Source organism: Chenopodium album, chromosome 8 (genome assembly GCF_948465745.1).
Source record: "Chenopodium album chromosome 8, dcCheAlbu1.1, whole genome shotgun sequence".
In the NCBI taxonomy this organism is placed as follows: domain Eukaryota; kingdom Viridiplantae; phylum Streptophyta; class Magnoliopsida; order Caryophyllales; family Amaranthaceae; genus Chenopodium; species Chenopodium album.
This window is the reverse complement of record NC_137841.1, coordinates 51,753,036-51,774,118: the sequence shown is the minus strand read 5'-3', so window position 1 is coordinate 51,774,118 and position 21,083 is coordinate 51,753,036. Positions and strand designations below refer to the sequence as shown.

The following is a 21,083-nucleotide window of genomic DNA, read 5'->3' as shown; positions in this document are numbered from 1 at the left end:
CATCATTCTTTCTCATGCTTGGCCAGTAGTACCCCATTCTGAGTGCTCTGTTGTCTAGATTCCTTCCTCCTGAATGGTTTCCACATTCACCACTGTGTAGGGACTGTAGGACCTGTCGTGCTTCTTCTTTTTCTAAGCATCATAAGAAGGAACCTGCTACGGACTTTTTGAAGAGTACGTTGCTGATTAGGCAATACTTTAAGGCTTTTAAGGCAAGTGCTTGGGCTGCCACCCTCCCTGCTGGTGCTGTTTTGTCTAGGAGGTAGTCTTTGAGCGGTTTCGTCCAACTACTTTCTTTTTTCTCTGTAGGGTCTGTTTGGATTTCGTAGACATTAATAGTTGATTCTAGGGTTAATATTTGACCCCAAGTTTGCCAGGGCGTCTGCTTCAGTGTTTAACTTTCTGGGTACCTGGTCTATCTTGAATTCCTAAAATTCCTTAATGAGCCTCTTTGTAACTTCTAGGTAGGCTATCATACTGGCGTCCTTTGCTGCGTATTCCCCATTGAGTTGATTCACCATGAGTAAGGAATCTGAGATTACCTCTAGGTGTTGTATCTTCATATCTCTTGCGACAGTTAGTCCTGTGATTAATGCTTCGTATTCGGCCTCATTGTTGGTTGCCTTGAAGTATACACCTTACTGCTTGTGCTATTTTGTCTCCTTGTGCTGATGTCAACACCACTCCTAGGCCTACACCACGTATGTTTGCTGCGCCATCTGTATGAAGTGTCCACTTCTGTCTAGCTTTTGGCTCCTGTAGAGCCAATACCTTTTTATGTGCTTCTTCCTCAAGGGCTGGGCTGAAGTCTGCTACGAAGTCTGCCAGAGTTTGTGACTTGATTGCAGTCCTGGGCTCGTATTGTATATCGTACTTGCTTAGATGTAGGGCCCATTTCTCTATCCCTCCTGACATTTTTGGCTTTCTAATGATGGCCTTGATGGGGTAGTTGGTTCGTACTCGTATAGAATAGCTTTCAAAGTATGGGTGTAGCTTTATTGAGGCAATGACTAAAGCCAAAACGATTTTCTCTAAGGATGTGTATCTCGTTTCTGCACTAAGTAAGGTTTTGCTTACGTAGTAGATAGGGAATTGCTCTTTGTCTTCTTCTCTGGTGAGGACTGCGCTGATCGGCCCTTCAGATACTGCAAGGTACAATTGGAGTGGTTCCCCTTCTCTAGGTTTAGAGAGTATCAACGGGTTGGCCAAATATTATTTTAACTTCTGAAATGCTTCGTCGTGCTCTTGTTCCCATTTAAATTCCTTGTTTTTCTTCAAGACTTCATAGAAGGCTCTGTTTTTGTCGGAGGACTTTGAGATGAACCTGTTCAGTGCTGCAATTTTCCCTGTTAAGCTCTATATGTCCTTCTTTGACTTTGGTCGTTCTAGATCCAGGATGGCTTTGACTTGGTCTGGCTGGCTTCTATTCCTCTTTGTGTTACCATGTATCCTAGGAATTTCCCTGATTGAACTCCTAATGTGCATTTTGTAGGATTTAGCTTCATGTCGTACTGCTTCAGGATGACGAAAGCTTCCCTGAGGTCTTTGACGTGATCAGCTGCCTTTTTGGATTTGACTACCATGTCGTCTATGTAAACTTCCATTGTGTTCCCGATTTGCTCCTCAAACATCTTGTTCACCAACCTTTGGTACGTCGCTCCTGCGTTCTTCAATCCAAAAGGCATTACCTTGTAGCAGTAGATTCCTTGACTGGTAATAAAAGCGGTCTTTTCCTGGTCATCTTTGTGCATGAGGATTTGGTTGTACCCGCTGTATGCGTCCATGAAGGATAACAATTCGTGCCCTGCTGTTGCGTCTACCATGGCATCAATGTGAGGTAACGGGAAAGGGTCTTTTGGACAGGCCTGATTGATATCTGTGAAGTCAATACAGATTCTCCATTTTCTGTTCTTCTTTTTTACCACTACTATGTTGGCAAGCCATTATGGGTACTTTACCTCTCTAATCTTTCCTGTCTTCAGCAAGTTTTGATTTTCTTCATTAATGATCTTGTTCCTTTCTGGCGCGAATTTTCTTCTCTTCTGCTTTACTGGCGTATGCATTGGGTCCATGTTCAATTTGTGAGTGATCACGTCTGGGGAGATTCCTTTCATGTCCTCGTGAGTCCAGGAGAACGCATCTTTCTCTTCTTCCAGGAAATTATAAATTTGCTGACGAAGATCCGAACTCAATTCTGATCCTATTCTGACCTTCTGATCTGGGTGGTCAGGGTTCAGTTGGACTTCTGTAGCTTCTTATTCTTCTGCTATCCTCAGTTTCTCTTGGCCTAGCTGACCCTCTGATTGCTATGCTGAACTCTTCTCTGTAGATGTTGCTTTTAGTGCAATCTTATAGCATTCCTTGGCTTCTTTAGGATCCCCTTTGATTTCCTAAATACCCCATATGGTAGGGAATTTAATGACTTGATGGTATGTGGAAGAGATGGTCTTCATCTCATGTATCCATGATCTGCCCAGAATCATATTATACGATGATAGAGTGTCGATCACTAGGAACTTAACTTGTAAGTTGACCCCTTTTGTATAAGTGGCGAATGTAATCTCTCTACTTGTCTTCTTAGTTTCCCCACTAAATCCTACTAGCATTGTTGACTTGTTGATGATGTTCTTCTCATCGATGTTCATATGTTTCAAGGTATCAAGCATGATGATGTTTGCAGAGCTTCCATTGTCAATAAGGATTCGCTTGATCATACAATTTCCAACTGGGAGCGAAATTACTAGGTCGTCATGATGGCCTTCCACTGCATCTCTTTCTTCGAACATGATGGGGATATCCATTTTTTACCTTTCCCTTCTGTCGGGTTGATCCTTATTGATTTCTTTTGCATGCCGCTTTGCTGCTGAGTATGTTAAGCCGCATACTTCTGATCCTCCTGATATGAAACATATGGTTTTGACAATTAGAGGTGGAGGTGGGGGGCCACCTTGCTTGGATTCTTTTTCCCTTCCTGCAGCTTTGGATCTGTCTGGTAGGAGTTCTTTGAGATACCCTTTCTTTAACAGGTAAGCAACTTCTTTCCTGAGCGCAACGCATTCATCGGTTGTATGACCAATATCTGAATGGAAGTCACACCATCTTGACGGATCCTTCTTCTCTCCAGGTCTATCACTCTTTCTGGGCCACTGCACGGTGTCTCCCATCTTGTTCAGGGTCCTAATTACTCCTGCAGGGTTAACGTTGAAACAATATTCATGCAATTTAGGTAGGAGTTCAAGATCTTCCCTCCAATCTAAGAATTCTCCCTCGACAGCATTAACTGATCCTTAATCAAAGCGGGAACGCTGATACAGTTTGAATCGATGGTCTTTTCTGGAAAAGTTGTTGTTCCTTCTTGATTGGCGATCTGGTTCGGGAGTCTTTCTCGCATATACATCCTCTTCAAATCTGAATTGCACATCCTCGAAGGTCGTACAAGGATACTTGGTTAATTCTTTGTAGAGCTCACTATGGTCTAGCAGCCCTCTTCTGAATGCTTCGATTGTTGTAGGAGCATCACATTTGTGTATCCCAATCTTCTCCCTGTTGAACCTGTTAAGATAGTCCCTCAAGGATTCTCCATGTCTTTGCACAACACGGAATAGATCTGAGGACTGCTTCTCGATTTTTCTGCTACTAGCAAATTGAATCTTGTATAAATTCACCATTCCTGCAAAAGATCGAATTGTCCCATTATCTAAATTAATGAACCAAGTTAGGGCTGGACCTGATAACGTGGCTCTGGAGCCTTTACACATGATGGCTTTCTTGATGTCTCTAGAGATTGATCTTGTCATCATCTTCTGCTAGTAGAGGGACACGTGCTCATCAGGGTCCGTTGTTCCGTCATACATGGCCATGTTGGGCGTGCTGAACCTTTTTGGCACTTCTACCATGGCGATCTCTTCTAAGAAAGGAGACTCTATATAGCCATCCGCTGCTTCTTCCTCCATGGGCTTTGGCACTCCAGGGATTTTGGCGATCTTGGCCTCAAATGCTTTGAGGCATTCTTTAACCACCTTCTCTATTTTTCCCTCTTTGGTTTCTTCCTACCTGTTCTTCCTAAGAGTTCCTGCATCCAGAAAATCTAGGTCCAGAGGCATTTCCCTGTTGTTAGATCCTTTTTCCCCGTTAGGGGTGTTGAAGGTTCCGGACATGTCAAGTTGCATGGATATACTTTTAGCGCTTTTCCCAGTGTTAACGGTTTTGGATGCAACTGATTGTATTTGGCTGCGGAGGGCTTCATTTTGTTTGGTTAGATTAGTGAGTTTGGCTTCGGTTTGAACCTTTTGGGCCAACAGTGTTTCGATTTGGCTTTTCTGTTGGTCTAAGGTTTGACGGAATGTGTTCATTCCCTCATTAATTTCGGCAATGGTGAAGGGTACCAGTTGTCCAATCATGGTGATTGTCTTGGTTTTTTGGCGAATTGGTAGGTTAATTCATTATCAGCCCCACGGTGGGCGCCAAATTGTTTAGGCAAATCTCAGTTAGGACATCCAAGAATTTGCTAGGGTTTGAGGGGTAATAACAATCAATCTACAAATATCGAATAAAGCAACCAAGAACAATAACAAAGTAATAAATAACCAATAAGTAAGCAATAGATATGAAAATAAGATCAAGGAGATGAGTTTAGAGACACAATACTGAGTAAGGACAGGCTTCCTTGTTCAGCAGAGACACAGATCCGCAGCCATAAGCAAAATAATCGGTTTATATTGAAATGTGAGTAAGCGTACATGAGTGTTACAATGTCTGACTCTGTCGATTTATACCTAGGAACTCCTAGGGTTACAAAGATATCAAATATATTCAAAGTGTAGAAGATCTTCTTAATTTATTCTATTTCCCTGTTCTGTACGTGTATTTTTGGCAAGTATCTTCATGATTGATACTTCAATCTCTGCTTGCTATACTCGTTCCAATCAGGTCGCTTTGCTTGATTTGGTGTATCTTCTGATTATTGAGCAACACCCTAGGTATATTGGGTTGCCTAATGATACGGGCCCAACAAAAACCGTAACTGAAGAATAGTTCAATTACTAGAAAATGCTTCAAATCTTCCATAAGTGTTGTAATTGTTGTTCAAGGCTTTCCAAAATTCTTCAGGAAAAAAAAATGATCCGCTCTAATACCATGTTATTAGTTTAAGCTTTTACTAAATAAAAAAAATATAGAGTGAAGAGTAAAAAAGAGATAAATGGTTTAGTTGAAACTTGAAAGTTTCATTAATGGAGCATTAGAGATCTGCAAATATAATATTGCTTTAAAATGAATATTGTAGTTGTTTATATAGCTTATTATAACAAAACTAAAAATAATCCTCTTTCCGTCCCTTAATTATATATGCCTAATAAATGAAAGAAATAGATATATAATTAAGAAATGGAGGAAGTATTTGTAAGAACTAATGCAAGTGGAGTGACAAACTCGGCTGATATGGCAGCAAGGCCGACTAAGGCTTTGTGCAAGCGGGTCCATGGCCCAATAAATTTCAAGGCCCCCAAATGAAATGCATAATATAATTATCAATTATGTACAATATTTAATACACTACCTTGATGGCTTGGTGGTAGAAGTTCAAACCTCAAGGAAAACATTTTTTTTATCTCAGTTTTCTTTTCTTTTCTTTTTCATTTTTAGTTTGGTTTTGTATAATGTATATTTTTCAATATTTTTATATAGAAATTAGAAAAAATTAAATTATCATATACGTATTTTGTCATTTGCACACAATTTATTTGAAATTATTTTATATTACTAAGGCATAAATTTACTATTAAAAAACCTGAATATTTGTATCATTTTTCTTTGCTTTATTACCGATATAATAAAATCCTAAACATTGTTATAAAAATAGCACAGCCTCCTAATTTGCATAAGACGGCATGCATGGTAGAACTTTGTTGAGCCAAATCTATTAACTATTACTAAAACAAAACATTGCTAACATTATCATCCCTTAAATTATCCTACGTGTCATTCTCACATTAAAAAGTTTCCCTCCCTTTCTATTGATGAAGTCATTAACCGTCATTATTATTTTAATTTTTTTAAAACAATTATTATTTCAATCTACACTATACATTTTTTTATTAAAAAATAATTGCCACTCATTTTTAACAAATGATAAAATTAAAATTTTTATGCATAATGATAACAAAATTATTTCATATGCATAATAATAAAATTATTTAAATCGTGCAACGCACGAGTTTAATCTAGTTAATGTACTAAAGCTGATTGTGCAGAAGTGATATTTTAAACATCTATTCTTTTTATTCTTCTCGCTATACTAAAAATCACATATTTGTATATTTTCTCTTTGTAGATGTATATCAATAACATAATACAAAAACAAACACCAAGAATGATACGTGTCACTTCTAAGTACTTTTTTTCCCTCCAAAACTATTTTTTCTTTGTTTTTTTATTCACTTCCTAAAAAAAGTATATTCATTTCTTTATATAATTCTGATTCACTTTTATAATTGTGATTCACTTGCTAAAAAAATATTCACATATTTTTCATATTTTTATTGTATAAAATATTATTCTACATCTTTTACTTTATTTTAAGGTGTTCTACACTTCTACTTCTACTTCTACCTTTGGTCTAATCCGGATTCGAGGCTCAATTCCGAGTATAAATTAAAATTTCATTTAAAAATATGAGGATTATTATTTGGTAGATTTTGAATTAACATTATAACCATTATAATATTTTGTAAAACACGTGCGTGACACGGCACTTAGGGTTGTTCACATTTACTGGACTGAGCTGAATTGAACTTAACTAAACTAAACTAATTGGAGCTGAACATAACTGAATATTTTATGAGAGAGGGAAATTAGGAACTAAACTGAACTGATTGGAGCTAAACTAAACTGAATTGAAGTGAACTAAAGTGATTGGAGCTTAATTAAACTGAATTAAACTGAAATTAAGTAACTGTGAACAGGCCCTTAATCTAGTTTATTGTATTTAGGAGTCTTGTTGACTTGTTCCTCAAGCAAGTATCCTCCCTTTTGTATATGTTCCCTTATAAATACGATATAAGTGATACAATGACTTGATATCTCAATTTTCATTACATGAAATTTGAAGGATAAATTAATCTGAAGGATTAGTTAAATCCACATATATTAATCCAAAGGATTAGTTAAAACCTACATTTTATAGGAGTATATTGTTATACACATAATTAGTGTAATAATGTGTACACGTTTAAATGGGACACAATTAATACAAAGACATAAACAAGACACATAGTCTTATATGTGGCTGGCCACACCGTGTGGCCAGCCACTATAGGGGTTACTTTGCTAGTGTAATGAGGGTTACTTGATCAGTGTTAAAGGGGTTACTTCATCATTGTTATAGAGTTACTCGGTCACTGTTATAAGGGTTACTTGATTGGTATTACAGAGATTACTTAATCAATGTTATAGGGGTTACTTTAAGTGGTCACACGGTGTGGCCGGCCGCACACAAGACGAGCTGTAAAGCATATGATTCCATCGTTGCATATCTATTGCTTTTTCCTTGCATACATTTTTTAGTTTTCTTATAAACCGACCTTCTCCCTCATCCTCTTTCATTTCAAGGCAGAAAAATTCCTATGTTTATATTTCAATCTTCTACATATAACTTTCCTTTTACAGAAATATTTTATTTTCCTATTTTATGGGAAAAACTTACATAAACTTCCAATACTTTTTCATAAACTAAAATCAATAATTTCTTCATTGAAACATCCAACAAAATGTCTAAGAAATGGGTTATTTCTCTTTTCATATTTCTGATATTTTTTAATGATATATCATTTGTTTCAGCATCTCCTCCTTGGAGTAAGTTAACTCTCTTACAGTTAAAATTTCCTTAATACAAAATTAATTTTATTTTCCGCCTACTTCAAATTTTTGCCTTTTTTCTTGTATGTTGTCAGGAATAGTAGCTGGTATCGTCACTAATGTGATGTCTACTGTCTTTAAATGGCTTTGGTCTCTAAGAACTCCAGTCATTAAGCCAGAGAAAGGTTAGAAATGTACTATACGACGACTCGAATCAGTTCAATTTCAGCTGATGTAATGCATCAGCAGTGCATGTTCTTTTATTAATCCAGAGAAAGTGTTTCCTGCACTGTTCTGATGTAATGCATCAGCAATGCATGTTACATTATATTAGACTGATGAATGGGTGTTTATTTCAGCTGTTTCAAGTCGTTCATTGATGAAATTCGAGGCTGGATATACAGTTGAGACAGTTTTTGATGGAAGTAAGGTTGGGATTGAGCCTTATTCTGTTCAGGCATCTCCAACAGGAGAGCTTCTAATTTTGGATTCTGTCAACAATAATCTTTACAAGATTTCAATACCATTGTCTCGATGTAAGTCTTGATTGATTTTAGATCAGTATTTGTAAATTGAAAACCATTATCATAATTCCATGTAAATGTTAAATTTAAAGTTATTGTGTGATTTCTTCATTATACATCATATTCCTAATTCAAAGGACTTTAGAGTTTATGAGTAATGCTCTGTAATATAATTAAATTAATTAATATACACATCATGCATGCTTTAAAATTCAAAATACTTGTACAATTAGCATTTTAAAAGGACGCGTAGAAAATAAAGAGATTTTAAGTATTTTAAGTGGACATTAAACTTCTCGAGAGTTGGCATTATTTAAATAACACAACAATTATATTTTCCCTTAACCATAACCTAAGTTATTTTATTAATCCAAAACTTTTTGCAAGCTCAGAGAATAATTGGTGTAAAGAGTTTGAAGTATATTACTAGCTTGTTTAAGGGTTAAAGTTGAAACTTGTGTTGTAGTTTATCCTAGATTCTCTTTATTTGTGGCAATTAGTTTTTAAGAGGACTTGCATTTTGTCTAGACCAACTTTTTAAGATGATAATGTCGGGTTACTTTAGTTAGGAAGAAGACTCTTCTTTAAATTGTAAAAGTACAATAAATTACATATCTTGGGAATTTTTTCTATCATTCTTTTACTTTCATAACCAAATAGTACAAATTTTTCTTCTCTTTGTAATATTGATATGGTTCTAACAGAAAATAAACTCCATTTTATTGAAATGGCAATTTTCATAAATAAATTTACTAAACCATATATACGACTAGATCAAAATAAAAAAATAAAAAAATGGATTTTTCTATATACTAACCCTGTTTTGTTCACTTTTCTACGTTGTGCCCTAACATATATCACTTTCTACACTGTAACCCCAATATATTTTTTGTTTCCATACGATAACCTTGTTGTTATCCTGCTGTTAAAAAATTCCGTTAGTGAGGCCCACTCTTCATTATTAGTATTTTTTTATTGATTTGCGCGTTGAAAAATACTCCATCAAAGGTTTTAGGAGCTGTTTTGGCCCTTAGGGTTCCAAATTGAGCTCAGATTTGACAAAAAAATAACGTAAATGCCTCGTTTTTCTTATTAAGAAATGTCTCGATTTACGTGTTCACATTTTAACACACAAAACGAGGCATTTACGTTATTTTTTTGCCAAATTTGGGCTCAATTTGGACCCTTAAGGGCCAAAATAACCCTTGAAACCTTTGACGGAGTATTTTTCAATGCGCAAATCAATAAAAAAAATATTAATAATGGAGAGTGGCCCCACTAACAGAAATTTTTAACGGCAAGGTTACCGTATGTGAAAAAAAAAAATATATTAGGGTTACAGTGTAGAAAGTTATATATGTTGGGCCACAACGTAGAAAAGTGAAAAAAAAAACAGGGTTACTATATAGAAAAACCCAAAAAAAATTCTTGTGGTTGGCCACCGCATGAGGATTACTTCATTAGTGTTATGGGGTTATTCAGTCGATGTTACATGAGTTACTCGATCAAAGTAAATCTGAATTATCCTAATTCCTAGAGCTAAATACAAGTGAAAAGAACCTGTTCTTAAGTATCACTGAATTATCAACGAGGGCTTATCACTGAATTATCCTAATTCCTAGAGCTAAATACATCAATGAGGGCTTATCGCTTTAAATTTTCTTGACAAGCAACTGATGCAAGTCTTTTTAATAGAACATAGGATTAATCCTATATTCTATCACTTTTGATAATTTTACATGCAGTAGATGTTTTTGAGTCTTTAGCTTGACTTACAATTTAAACCATAAATCTCTTCAGATAGCAGGCCAAAAATTATTGCAGGATCACCCGAAGGCTACACAGGGCACGTAGATGGGAAACTAAGAGATGCAAGAATGTATGGCCCCAAAGGTTTAACAGTCGATGACAGCGGAAACATCTACATTGCTGACACCATGAATATGGCCATCAGGAAAATCACTGATGCAGGTATCGATTTGTATTTTTTATAATACTTACAGAAATATCTGTTTAGTATACCTGGTAGGAAAACTTGATCTTTTTGGGTAATACTGGCAAAGTTGATAAATACAAGTCATACAACACCCTTACAGGCACACTGCATAACCATTACTGAAAGTTTCACCTCACACAATTCCTCGTTCAGTGGTCATTGAATCCTTTTTATAAAGACTATGATTTTGCTTTTTTTCTCATTTGTTCAGGAATTACTACAATAGCAGGAGGAAAAAGGAGCCATGGAGGAAGTCATATGGATGGAGCTAGTGAAGATGCAAAGTTTTCTGATGATTTCGACCTAGTGTATGTACGAAGTAGCTGCTCACTCCTAGTCACGGATAGAGGAAACCAAGCAATTCGTGAAATACAACTCCATGAGGCTGATTGTTCTTATGAGCAGCCACCAGTTCAACACCATCAGCAATCTGAGGAAAACTTATATTTCGGTATAGCCAAGACAGTAGTAACAAAAGCTTTTTCCGTCAAAAATATAAAAAGAAAAGAAAAAATAAAATAAAAATAAAAATAAAAAAAAGCTTAGAAACTGCGACATTATAACCATCTTTTTCAGCTCAAAAACTTGATTACATCTTTACCTTTACAAAAAATGTTCCCTTCAAGATATAACATAGTTTCATTAAAACGGTTGTGAGGAAATTTAGAGCATTTGTGACTGAAATAGCTTGCTAAAAATTGAAAGTACGACGCCTTCTATCAAACTATTTATGAAATCTTTCTTCATCATTTCAGGCGTAATAGTCCTTGTTGCAGCTATGTTCTTTGGATACATGTTGGCATTGCTCAAGCAGAGAGTTCAAGCCTTATTTTCAACCAAGAGATCAGTAAAAAACTCAAGACATTACTACAAACTACTGAGGCACCTATTCTAATCAAATCATTCTAACTAATGCTTTTATGATATTCTGATTTTATCACCAGGATCCAAGAATGCAAATAAACAGCCACGCTATCGCAGCAACGTATCAGAGACCTCCAAAATCAGTGAGGCCACCACTAATACCCCCAGAAGATGAATATGGTGAAGAGGACGAAGGCTTATTATTCTCGTTTGGAAGGCTTATAATCAATGCCAGTTCCTCAGTGGCTGAAGTGTTTGCAGGGTTATTATTTTCGGGTTTCAGAAAGAGGAAAACACGATATCATGATCATCTGAGACATTTCCAGCAACTAAACAGGCATCCAGATCATTCATGGCCTATGCAAACTAATTATGGAGATGAGCCACCAGGACTAGAAAATGTAGAAACTAGGACTTCTATCATGAGAAAACCATACCCCCAACAGCAACTAAGACAAAGACAGGGTTATTATGAAGAACGAGATACTGATTTTCATCAGCGTCAGGGGATGATTCCTCAACAACAAGAGCTGCAGCAGGAGCAGGAACAGCAGCAGAAGCCGCAACAGAGGAATATTAAGTCTAATACAAAAGCAGCTGGTGAGAAGGGCTCAGACAAGAGTGAGATAGTATTTGGAGCAGTTCAAGAACAAGATGGAAGGCGTGAAGCAATGGTGATAAAAGCTGTTGATTATAGTGACCCTGTTTATAATCACCAAAATGTACGGCCTCGGTTGAATTACATGGGTTACTCATCATATAGCTATTCCTGATCTTAAACAAGTTACAATGTATACTATATGAATTTACAAATTTATAAGAAAGTTTTGGTGCTATTCTCGGTACAGCTATGAGAAGATCATATATTACGTAGTATAGCACTGTTGTGTGTTGTCTAAGTTTTGTGTGGAGAGATTACAATCATTAAGAGGAGAAGATTGTTTTCAGTATAAACTATGATACATCAACTCTTCTATTATCTTTAGTGCCCAAGTATACCACTTCATATATCTGACAAGAGCGTGGACGATGAAACAAATCACAAAGTAAGGAGAAAGGATTTAGTGTTCTTGGCATAGCAAATACAAGGTCAAGTAGAGTATAACTATACTTCAAATTGGACTTAAGAAGAGATGCTAGCTAGACTTCCACGCACTTGTATCCAATAAGTTAAACCATTATTGTTACCAAGTGTTTGGTTAGAAGGTTTGGGTAACTTATTACTATTTCCTAAAGGTAATGATTTCCACCTATTTTTTACCTCTCTAAGGAAACAATTACCCTTATCCTCCTCAAACAAAAAGAAAGGGAGTTAGGTTTAAGTTTTTTTCATGGTTACATCAGACAAATGAATAGGTAAGAGTCAAATGATTAATTTTTCCCCCTATGTTTCTTTTCCACTCCATATCCAATATTCATACCAAACACGTCCTAAGTATAAATGAAACAATTATAAATCAAAATGCGAGACATTGATTAAAAGAAGGCCTAGAGGTAAAGAATAAGAATATGATTGATAAAGATAGGTTTTGATTAGCTTGGTTCAAAAACAGGTTAGATTGATAGAATTCACAGAAAAAAGCTGCTAAGAAAATATGGTACTAGTAGTATAGACGGACATAGCAAATGAATCCAGTGGATGGCAGCATACAGGAAGGCAAGCTCAATAACAAAATTTCTACCAGCAACCTGTATTATGAATCAAATTGTATTTTTAATTTCTTATCATATAGAACTTACGGAATGTAGCTCGTAATGACATTACCTTTTTAATTTCAACTGTATCAAGCACTTCCACAAGTGTTGTCATCAGTGTTTTTTAACAAAGAGACATTTAGGTCGCCTGTTGACTCTAACTTACTGACATTGCCAGAAGCAAGATCATCCTTTTCTTTGGCTTGTCCCCAAATGACTGAATAAAATCCAGCAGTAATTGCAACTGATCCAATGACACTGCACACCACATAATAACACCTCAGGAATCAGCTTTGTTGTAGACTTTTTTTTATAATCATATACTATTGCTATATAAGCCTGAAAGCCTTTGTATAACATTGCAACAAATTATTTCAGCCAACTATAATATTTTTAATTTGCTTTAGTCTTGTTTAAAATTTTACAAAAGGAATTTGTTTATAGCTTGGTTTTAACAACAAATACTGAATTCTGAAGTTAACATCAATCTACGAAAATTCAATTAGTAATAGTCCTTCATTTCTTTTCTGTTTTTTTTTTTTTTTTTCTTCATTTCTAGCTGAACTTCCTCATAAGGTATTTCCCTCCTTTATCCCCTTGCCCCACCAAAAGGATCACAAAGGAAGAGAGAAAATGGATCCGCAAATTTTCCGAGGCATCTGTGTCAATTGTTAATAGAAATGTAAACATAAGAAAATTAAAGGGAATGGTTATTATACATACCTTCCAAGATAGAGGTTATCCCCTAGAAACACCAACCCCATGATCATTGCAACGACAATGGCTAAAGGCTTGTAAGAAACTACATAGACAGGCCCCTTTTCACGTAGGCACCATGTAATGACAGTATTGCGAAAAACAGTGGTTGTTACTGCCTACAATCAACAAATGATTATAAGATTGATGATTGGAAAGAATCAATCAAATTATGAATATAATGATAAAAATTATGTTACAAAAATTTCTTACTGCATAGATTATAGCAATGATCTCAATCCTATGATGCAATATCCATTTTTTTGGGTCACTCTCCACAAAGACAGAAACAGCAGCAGATTGCAGTGTCCCAAATAAACTGTAGAAGAAGACTAGAGTCAGCTCATCTGGGCATTCCTTAGCGGTAGCTGTCTGGGAAAAAAAAAAAATAAATAAATAAAGTTAAATCAGTGTAAAAGTCCCGTTCCATGTAGCAGTATGCCACATATATATATAGTGAAAAGACAATATTGACCTGAAGAATGTTGCCTGTTGATGACAATAAAGAAGTAATTGCCAAAAGAAGGCCACCAAGAGTCCAATTTACTGGCATTGCAAGAAGCTTATTAGATGCATCGGGAGTTTGAGTTATCAATGGAGGCCCTTTGTAGAGAGTTACCACCATTGCTCCAGATATTGCAACAATCGTGCCTAAGCATTTTGCTTGGCTGCTGAGATTCCTCAAGTCAAGCTTCTCCATCCTTCACAATTGTTGTGTAATTAAACTTATAAGCTTTCTCCTCCATCAAGAGAAACACATGCATAATTTCATGCAGATAAACTATCAAAATCAAACCCAAAAATGGAAGTTAGCTTCAAGAAGCATGCTTAAACAGGTGAACAGAAAGTAAGAGTACAGATTTAAGTGATGAAATTATAATTCCCAGTCTTCTCTATAATTTTACTACACTCTTTCACAATAACAATCTGTTTTCCTTCTACTACTACAACTGCTGCTGCTGCTGTTTTTGCTGCTTAATTAAGGTCCCCAAAAAACGAGCTTGAGAATACGTCCGTGAGCAATAAACTCAGCGTGGGAGATGGACTCCAAAGTGTTCAGGGATGGTTAGGACACAATATCAGATCAAAGACAAAGCAATGTGGCTGCACAATACTTTGATTTGTAGTCATCATGCACTACATCAAGCAGCACCATGCAGACAGTGCAGTTGTTCCATGTTTTTTTGGCCTGCTTAACATTTGTTTAACTTCCTATTAGCATTAGCAGCTTCAATTGGTTTGTTCACTCATTAATTGCTCTCAAAGATGTTTGTATGTATGCATAATAGATAATTTTGGCAAAACAGCCGAAAGCCAATCAGAATAAGCTACCCCAAGCAAATTTATCATTTTGGCTTTGAAGCTGAAAATTTTTATACCAAACATGATTCATGGCTACTTGATCGCGTGGAACTCCCACATCCAAATTTAGCACAACTATTAAATTTGTGAAGATCCAGTGATAGTAGTTTGTGAAATTTAGTAGTGCGGTTTTTGAGCACTTATAGGTTAGGACCACCGATGATTTGGTAGTTTTGAGGGTAGACACCATTCAATAATATTTCCTTCCCACGTGGTTTTCCATTGTCAATTCTCCTTCTGTGAAGCTTCAGCCTTCAACATATGACATGAATAAGTATTCCTAATACTTAGCCATATTTGTTGTCCTCATGTTTGCAAGTATTCCTAATACTGTAATACATGATTTTTATTATATTTATAAAACAAATCAAGGATAGCTAAAATTGTGCCCTCTTTGAAAATATAACAGAATCATTTACAAAAAGATACAAGACCCCAAATTTGTTTATGAATCACATATCAGTGTTAATTTGTGAAACATCTTATTCAACACCAACAGAAGCAAAATTCGAACTCACTTCTTCATCAAATGAAATCTAACTCTAACAACAAGTACCCTATCATTTTCTTCAAGTTGATCTATATGAAAGTAACAACAATAATAATCCAAAATTTTATATCAATCCTTACCTCAAAATGACAGCTAAGATGAATGTGAAAACTGGAATAAGATTGCCAATAGCTGCTGCTAGAGTTGGAGAACTATAGCTGATGCCAGTGTAGGCACATATCTGCAACAAACAAATCCTGCCATATATTAGAAAAATCAAAAACTCCATTATCAACCAAAAAAAAAAAGTTAATAATTCTAACACATCTAATTAAATTTTCAAACATCTAAAATAATTCTAACAGTGAAAATTTTTTACCCTTTTTTATTATTTACTGAATTTTGCACTATTTGCATACTTTATTAATATTAAGGCTCGTTTGGTTGAAGGTAGGAATTGCAAATTCCTTGGAAAATTGATTTCCCAAATTGAATTCCAAGGAAATTCTAAAAATTGTTTGGTTAACTAATGGAAGTGGAAGAAATTCTAAAAATTATTTGGTTAACTAAGGAAAGTGGAATTCCCATGGGAAGTTCCACTTACCAATTAACTTCCCTCATTTTGTGGAACATGGAAATTCATGGAAATTTCTACTTCCCATGAATTTGTTAACCAAACAACTTCAAAAAATTTCAATTCCTAGGATTTCTAAATTCCCGTGTTTTTCTTTGGCAACCAAACAGCCCCTTAAGAGATACAACTCATACAAATAAAGACCCAAAAATTTATAGAACTCACCCAATTAATCCAAGAAGAAAGAATTTATAAAGGAGTGAAAATGTGATCCGAACTCCCTTCCCTCTGCATAAAACCAATGAATTAATAAATTAACAAAATCAATCACACCCAATTATCATAGGAAATTAACAACAAAAATACAATTAGAAAATCAGGAAACTAATTAACCAAAGGAAAATTACCAACCTGAAAATGTTGTACAGAAACACAGGTAGAAGAATAAGGGTACCAAGAGCATTGTAATAAACAATGAAAACAAAGTTGCTCATTCCTTTGACCATTGCTGCTTTACTAAGAGTTGATAATCCAACTTCAACACATTCCACTATTATCATCACCATAAATGGGGCTGCCCCCATTATCATTGACATCCAACTCATTTTCTCTAATTTTCAGGGTGAAAACTGAAAACAAATTGAACAAAAGAGAGATTTTTTTGGTGATGATTTTATGAATTGAATTTTCAGATGACAATTTTGTTGGAGTTGACTGTATAAGAATTGCAAATGAGAAATCTGGCGGATTTGAAAGAGATTTTATTGGTGTGGGCCCGTTGGCCGTGGGGTGGTGGGTTATATCTGTCTTTCAATGTATCTGATTTTATTGATTTATTTTGTGGTAGAAAGAGGTGCTCTAATACCGCATTTGTCAATTGAGGTTATGGGATGGACTTTGTGTTATAATATTAACCAGATAGGTAAACAAAAAAAGACCAAATACATAAATTTCCGAAAAATTAGTTGTCAATGCTTAATATAGTTCGTTTTTCATTGTTGGTTTTTAAATATCGCCCTCGATTTTCTAACTAACGCCCGCAAAATGAAATTAAATTACGTATTTAACATTATTATAACGATTATAAAAATAATTAATTTTACCTTAATTTCATACTTTTACTGGATACAAAATTTTTTACCGCTCTCTCTAGTGGTGAACGGCCACCGACCTTCATTGGACAACCACCCCAACCACCGTGAAATCAAACAAATTTTATAAATTTTGCAAAATCAATTTCATTAGATCTTATGGACAACAACGAAATACCAGAAACACAACCTTTGACGCTTGCCGAAGGCTCGTCGAACCGATCAGAATCGGTACGTTGCGTTAATTTTTTTAAAAAAATCGAAACCCAGGAAACGCCTAGGATTTTCGAATGACCTAGGCTGAAACGCCTAGTTTTTTCGAATATCCTAGGATGTTTCGAAAAAACTAGGCGTTTCAGCCTAGGTCATTCGAAAATCCTAGGCGTTTCCTGGGTTTCGATTTTTCTTTTTTTTTTCTTTTTTTTTTTATTTCACGTATTGGTTGATTGTCATTGGATTTTATACTTTCGAAATTATTATTGTTATTAAAATTAGTAAATATTATTATTATTATTATTATTATTATTATTATTGTTATTGTTATTATTATTGTTATTGTCATTATTATGGTTGAAAGTTTTTTTTATAATTAGTTGTATTGTTATTGTTGTTATTATTATTAGTCGTGTTCTTTGGTTCTAACTTTTATTAATATTTATATAGGATTGTGAGTCCGAGGATGGTGACGGTGTGGACTATAGTGGACATTTTTTGACAAACGAAGTGTTTCCGAGTTTTGAGGATGCTGTTCTATGGGCACAAAATGTTTGTCGACCGGTCGGATTTATGTTAGTGAAGGCTTCTTACAAGACCGATCGGAGTGGTCGACCGTATCGATATGTGAGTTGTGATCGTGGAAAAAAGGGCATGATAAGAGACATGATGAACGCGATATGCAAAGACACCAAAAGCAAGGCAAACAATTGTCCCTTCAAACTCAAGGTTGAGTATGTCAGAGTAGTAAATGGTTGGAAGCTTAGTTGCTTGAACGGAACTCACAATCATTCTTTGGTTGTTTATCCCGAGGGACATCGACAAATTAGTGGTCTTAGTATTGCTGCTAAGCAGGTAGTGCGTGACATGACTCAGGCACAGGTGCCACCTCGACATATCATGAGAACTCTTGTAGAAAAGTTTTCCGGAGACCATCCTAACATCAGGCATGTCTACAACTGCAGAAGTAAAATAAGAATGGAGCAATTTGAAGGAAGAGAAGTAGTTCACCAGGTGCTTCATTTGGCCAGACAGAGCAAATACCTCACTTGGGTTTTTACTGATTCCAACAATGTGTTGCAACATGCTTTCATGGCACACCCGATCATGACAAATTTGCTTCGCACATACCCGTACGTGATAGGTATGGATTCCACTTACAAGACGAATCGATACGGCATGCCATTCTTTGAGATTGTTGGGGTTACACCGACTAATCAAAACTTTCTTATTGCATACGCATTCATGAGGTCAGAGTCTCAGGAAAGTTATCGGTGGGTGCTTGAGTGCTTGAGGTTGTTGATCGGTCATCATAGAGAGCCATCGGTACTACTGACAGATAGGGAGCTTGGCCTTTGTGCAGCGTTGAAGAGCGTGTTTCCAAACACAAGACACATGTTGTGTGTGTGGCATATTAACAAAGATGTTGAGGCGAAGGTTACTTCCATGTTTGAAAAAAAAAGGAGATTGGTGCCAAGTTCAAAAATGGGAGGTGGAGGCTTGTGATTAATGCTACATCTGAAGAGGCATATAACAGAGAACTTGCAGTGCTGAAAACCAAGTGGAGTCGATGGCCGAAAGTGATTGAATATGTTATGGACACTTGGCTCGTACACAAGGAGAAGTTTGTATTGTTTTGGACAAACCAGGTACTACACTTTGGCAATGTTAACAACTGCAGGGTTGAGAGCCAACATTCAGCATTGAAGTGTTGGATTGACAGTTCAACAGGCTCTTTGGACACGGTTTGGGCTCAAGTGCACTGCTCGATTGAGAACAAGATCATAGCCATTCGTAATGGATTGGAGGCATGTAGAACAAGTCATGGTCAGAAGTACAAGCATAAGCCTTTACATCAGCTGAACGGAAAGGTATCCCACTATTGTCTGTCTATTCTTCTCGGTGAGACAAACAGAATGCGAGGCTTGAGTACGGATATTCATCGACGCTGTGGGTGTGCTCTACGTACTATCCACGGCTTACCTTGTGCGTGCCAAATATATGACTCGATTGCTGCAGGGAAAGGGTTGTATTCTAAGAATATTCATCCATTTTGGAAGACCCTTGTCATTGGAGATGGTGTCGACATTCCTAATATAGTTGATGAAAATGATGAGGATCGAGCTCATTTTCGCACCCTTGTTGATCAGGTTATTGCCAGTGATCCTGTGATGCTTAGGCACGTGTCACGAGTTATTGAGGGTGAGATGGATCCTAACTACGATGACCTTCAGGAGCCTAGAGTCAACCCCCGTGTAAGGGGACGACCACCCGAGAATCGTAATAGGCGGGATCCTTCATTTTTTTTAGCATGTTGAACGTAGTGGGCGAGAGAATCGATCTAGAAGTAGACCACCCCCATCTAATACAGGTGATCATCGATTTAAATAATATGTTTATTCATCCTAAATTTTAATTTAACTATATGTCATATTATGTTTTTAATTTTGTAGGTATTGGGTTCGACATGCGCCAATGCAGATACAGCTACGCTATTCCCAACATCATTTGGCCTTACGTCGTAGGTGTTAAGGATGTAATTGGTGATGGGAACTGCGGATTTCGTTGCGTAGCAGATTTATTGTGCGGAACTCAGGAGGAGTGGCGATTAGTTCGGCATCAAATGGCAAATGAGGTTGGTTCTCACCCTTGGCTGTACAGCATGATTTACTACGACATATGGGGCCAAGGGGTTGGTTCAGGACTGCAAAGGGAGATAGACCGGATTAGATGGGATGGTGATGCGTGTGGAGAGGAGCACTGGATGGTAGCACAACAGGATTTTTTTGCTATTGCCACATTATGGAATGTGGTGGCGATTTGTTATGGAGTAGGAAATAGACCGTCGAGCTACTATCCATCTACTACTGTTTTGCCGTTGAACAATCGTGGACCTTTAGATAGGACTTCTGGGGAGTTTGTGATTAGAACTGTTGGTGGATCGCATTTCATTCGGTTGCATATGGAACATGACCACCCACTACCTCCAATTTCACCAATGTGGTTTAACGCTCGACAGGCAAGTGTAAACGGGTGGGAGAGAAGGTACGATAGAAGGCTTCAATTGTGGCAGACATTAATCAACTCTTGAGTACCGTTGAGTATTGTTGTGGATTTTGATTCAACTTTATTTTAACTTTATTAATAAACATGGTTATTTTTTTAATTTATTTTAAGCATTTCTTTTGTGAAGCAAGTACACAGTCTATTAGAAAATAAAAAAAATAAAAAAAAATAACTCAAACATAAATGTCAACTTGATTATTTCCAACAAATGTGTAAAACTTAAATGGCCACTAACAACATCCAAAACATAGTCAACATCCAAAACATAGTCTAATAAAAAAATAAAGTCCAAGCTACAAATAAATATTACAACTAATCAGCAAGTCCATTTATTGCATTCCAATCAGAAATCACTTGCTCCAACATTGCTCTGGTGTCTCTCGATAGTGTAGGGTACTCACTAAGTGATCACTGTGCTGTAACCATGAATCGTCCTACCCATTGCATAAACAATTATAATTGTATTAATAATAATAGGAAAAAAAATTAAATAAAAAAAAAACAAGTAATAAAAAACTTACGTAATCAACGTTGGTCCTCTCAGGAAGACCGTGATCATCCTCAACATTAGGAGTGACGATAGGATGACTAACTCTTC

General features: G+C 36.2%; 3 protein-coding genes across 4 annotated transcripts; 2 read left to right on the top strand and 1 right to left on the bottom strand.

Annotated features, from left to right (window-relative positions):
- Positions 1-7,637: 7,637 nt before the first annotated feature.
- Positions 7,638-12,595, top strand: LOC145641854 (uncharacterized). Its single transcript, XM_081692848.1, has 7 exons — positions 7,638-7,851; positions 7,950-8,039; positions 8,214-8,390; positions 10,179-10,349; positions 10,586-10,825; positions 11,130-11,221; positions 11,319-12,595. The coding sequence occupies exons 1-7, from the start codon at positions 7,767-7,769 to the stop codon at positions 12,009-12,011; spliced, it is 1,548 nt and encodes a 515-aa protein (XP_081548974.1). The 5' UTR covers positions 7,638-7,766; the 3' UTR covers positions 12,012-12,595.
- LOC145641855 (WAT1-related protein At5g40240-like) lies at positions 10,428-16,966 on the bottom strand. Of its 2 annotated transcripts, none has more exons than XM_081692850.1 (8): positions 16,527-16,966; positions 16,341-16,403; positions 15,682-15,798; positions 14,165-14,390; positions 13,903-14,061; positions 13,657-13,808; positions 13,004-13,191; positions 10,428-10,804 (listed from the first exon to the last, which is right to left on the bottom strand). In XM_081692850.1, the coding sequence occupies exons 1-7, from the start codon at positions 16,718-16,720 to the stop codon at positions 13,023-13,025; spliced, it is 1,080 nt and encodes a 359-aa protein (XP_081548976.1). In that variant the 5' UTR covers positions 16,721-16,966; the 3' UTR covers positions 10,428-10,804; positions 13,004-13,022. The 2 variants fall into 2 exon arrangements, with proteins under 2 accessions (XP_081548976.1, XP_081548975.1); XM_081692849.1 differs by lacking the exon at positions 10,428-10,804 and adding an exon at positions 12,734-12,927 and having other exon boundaries at positions 16,527-16,964.
- Positions 16,967-17,365: 399 nt separating this feature from the next.
- On the top strand, positions 17,366-20,510 carry LOC145643031 (PKS-NRPS hybrid synthetase cheA-like). Its single transcript, XM_081694194.1, has 4 exons — positions 17,366-17,437; positions 17,870-18,793; positions 18,883-19,699; positions 19,873-20,510. The coding sequence occupies exons 1-4, from the start codon at positions 17,366-17,368 to the stop codon at positions 20,508-20,510; spliced, it is 2,451 nt and encodes an 816-aa protein (XP_081550320.1).
- The last annotated feature ends 573 nt before the right edge of the window (positions 20,511-21,083 follow it).

Bases quoted from the DNA above. Each gene is read 5' to 3' on its own strand.
- LOC145641854 (XM_081692848.1), top strand. From the start codon at position 7,767: ATGTCTAAGAAATGGGTTATTTCTCTTTTCATATTTCTGATATTTTTT. The intron at 8,040-8,213 runs GTTAGAAATGTA...TGTTTATTTCAG, and splicing joins AGTCATTAAGCCAGAGAAAG to CTGTTTCAAGTCGTTCATTG. The intron at 10,350-10,585 runs GTATCGATTTGT...TCATTTGTTCAG, and splicing joins CAGGAAAATCACTGATGCAG to GAATTACTACAATAGCAGGA.
- LOC145641855 (XM_081692850.1), bottom strand. From the start codon at position 16,720: ATGAGTTGGATGTCAATGATAATGGGGGCAGCCCCATTTATGGTGATG. The intron at 14,062-14,164 runs GTCAATATTGTC...TTTTTTTCCCAG, and splicing joins CAACAGGCAACATTCTTCAG to ACAGCTACCGCTAAGGAATG. The intron at 13,809-13,902 runs GTAAGAAATTTT...TGTTGATTGTAG, and splicing joins TCATTGCTATAATCTATGCA to GCAGTAACAACCACTGTTTT.
- LOC145643031 (XM_081694194.1), top strand. From the start codon at position 17,366: ATGGACAACAACGAAATACCAGAAACACAACCTTTGACGCTTGCCGAA. The intron at 18,794-18,882 runs GTGTTTCCAAAC...TGAAAAAAAAAG, and splicing joins TTTGTGCAGCGTTGAAGAGC to GAGATTGGTGCCAAGTTCAA. The intron at 19,700-19,872 runs GTAATAGGCGGG...TTAATTTTGTAG, and splicing joins GGGACGACCACCCGAGAATC to GTATTGGGTTCGACATGCGC.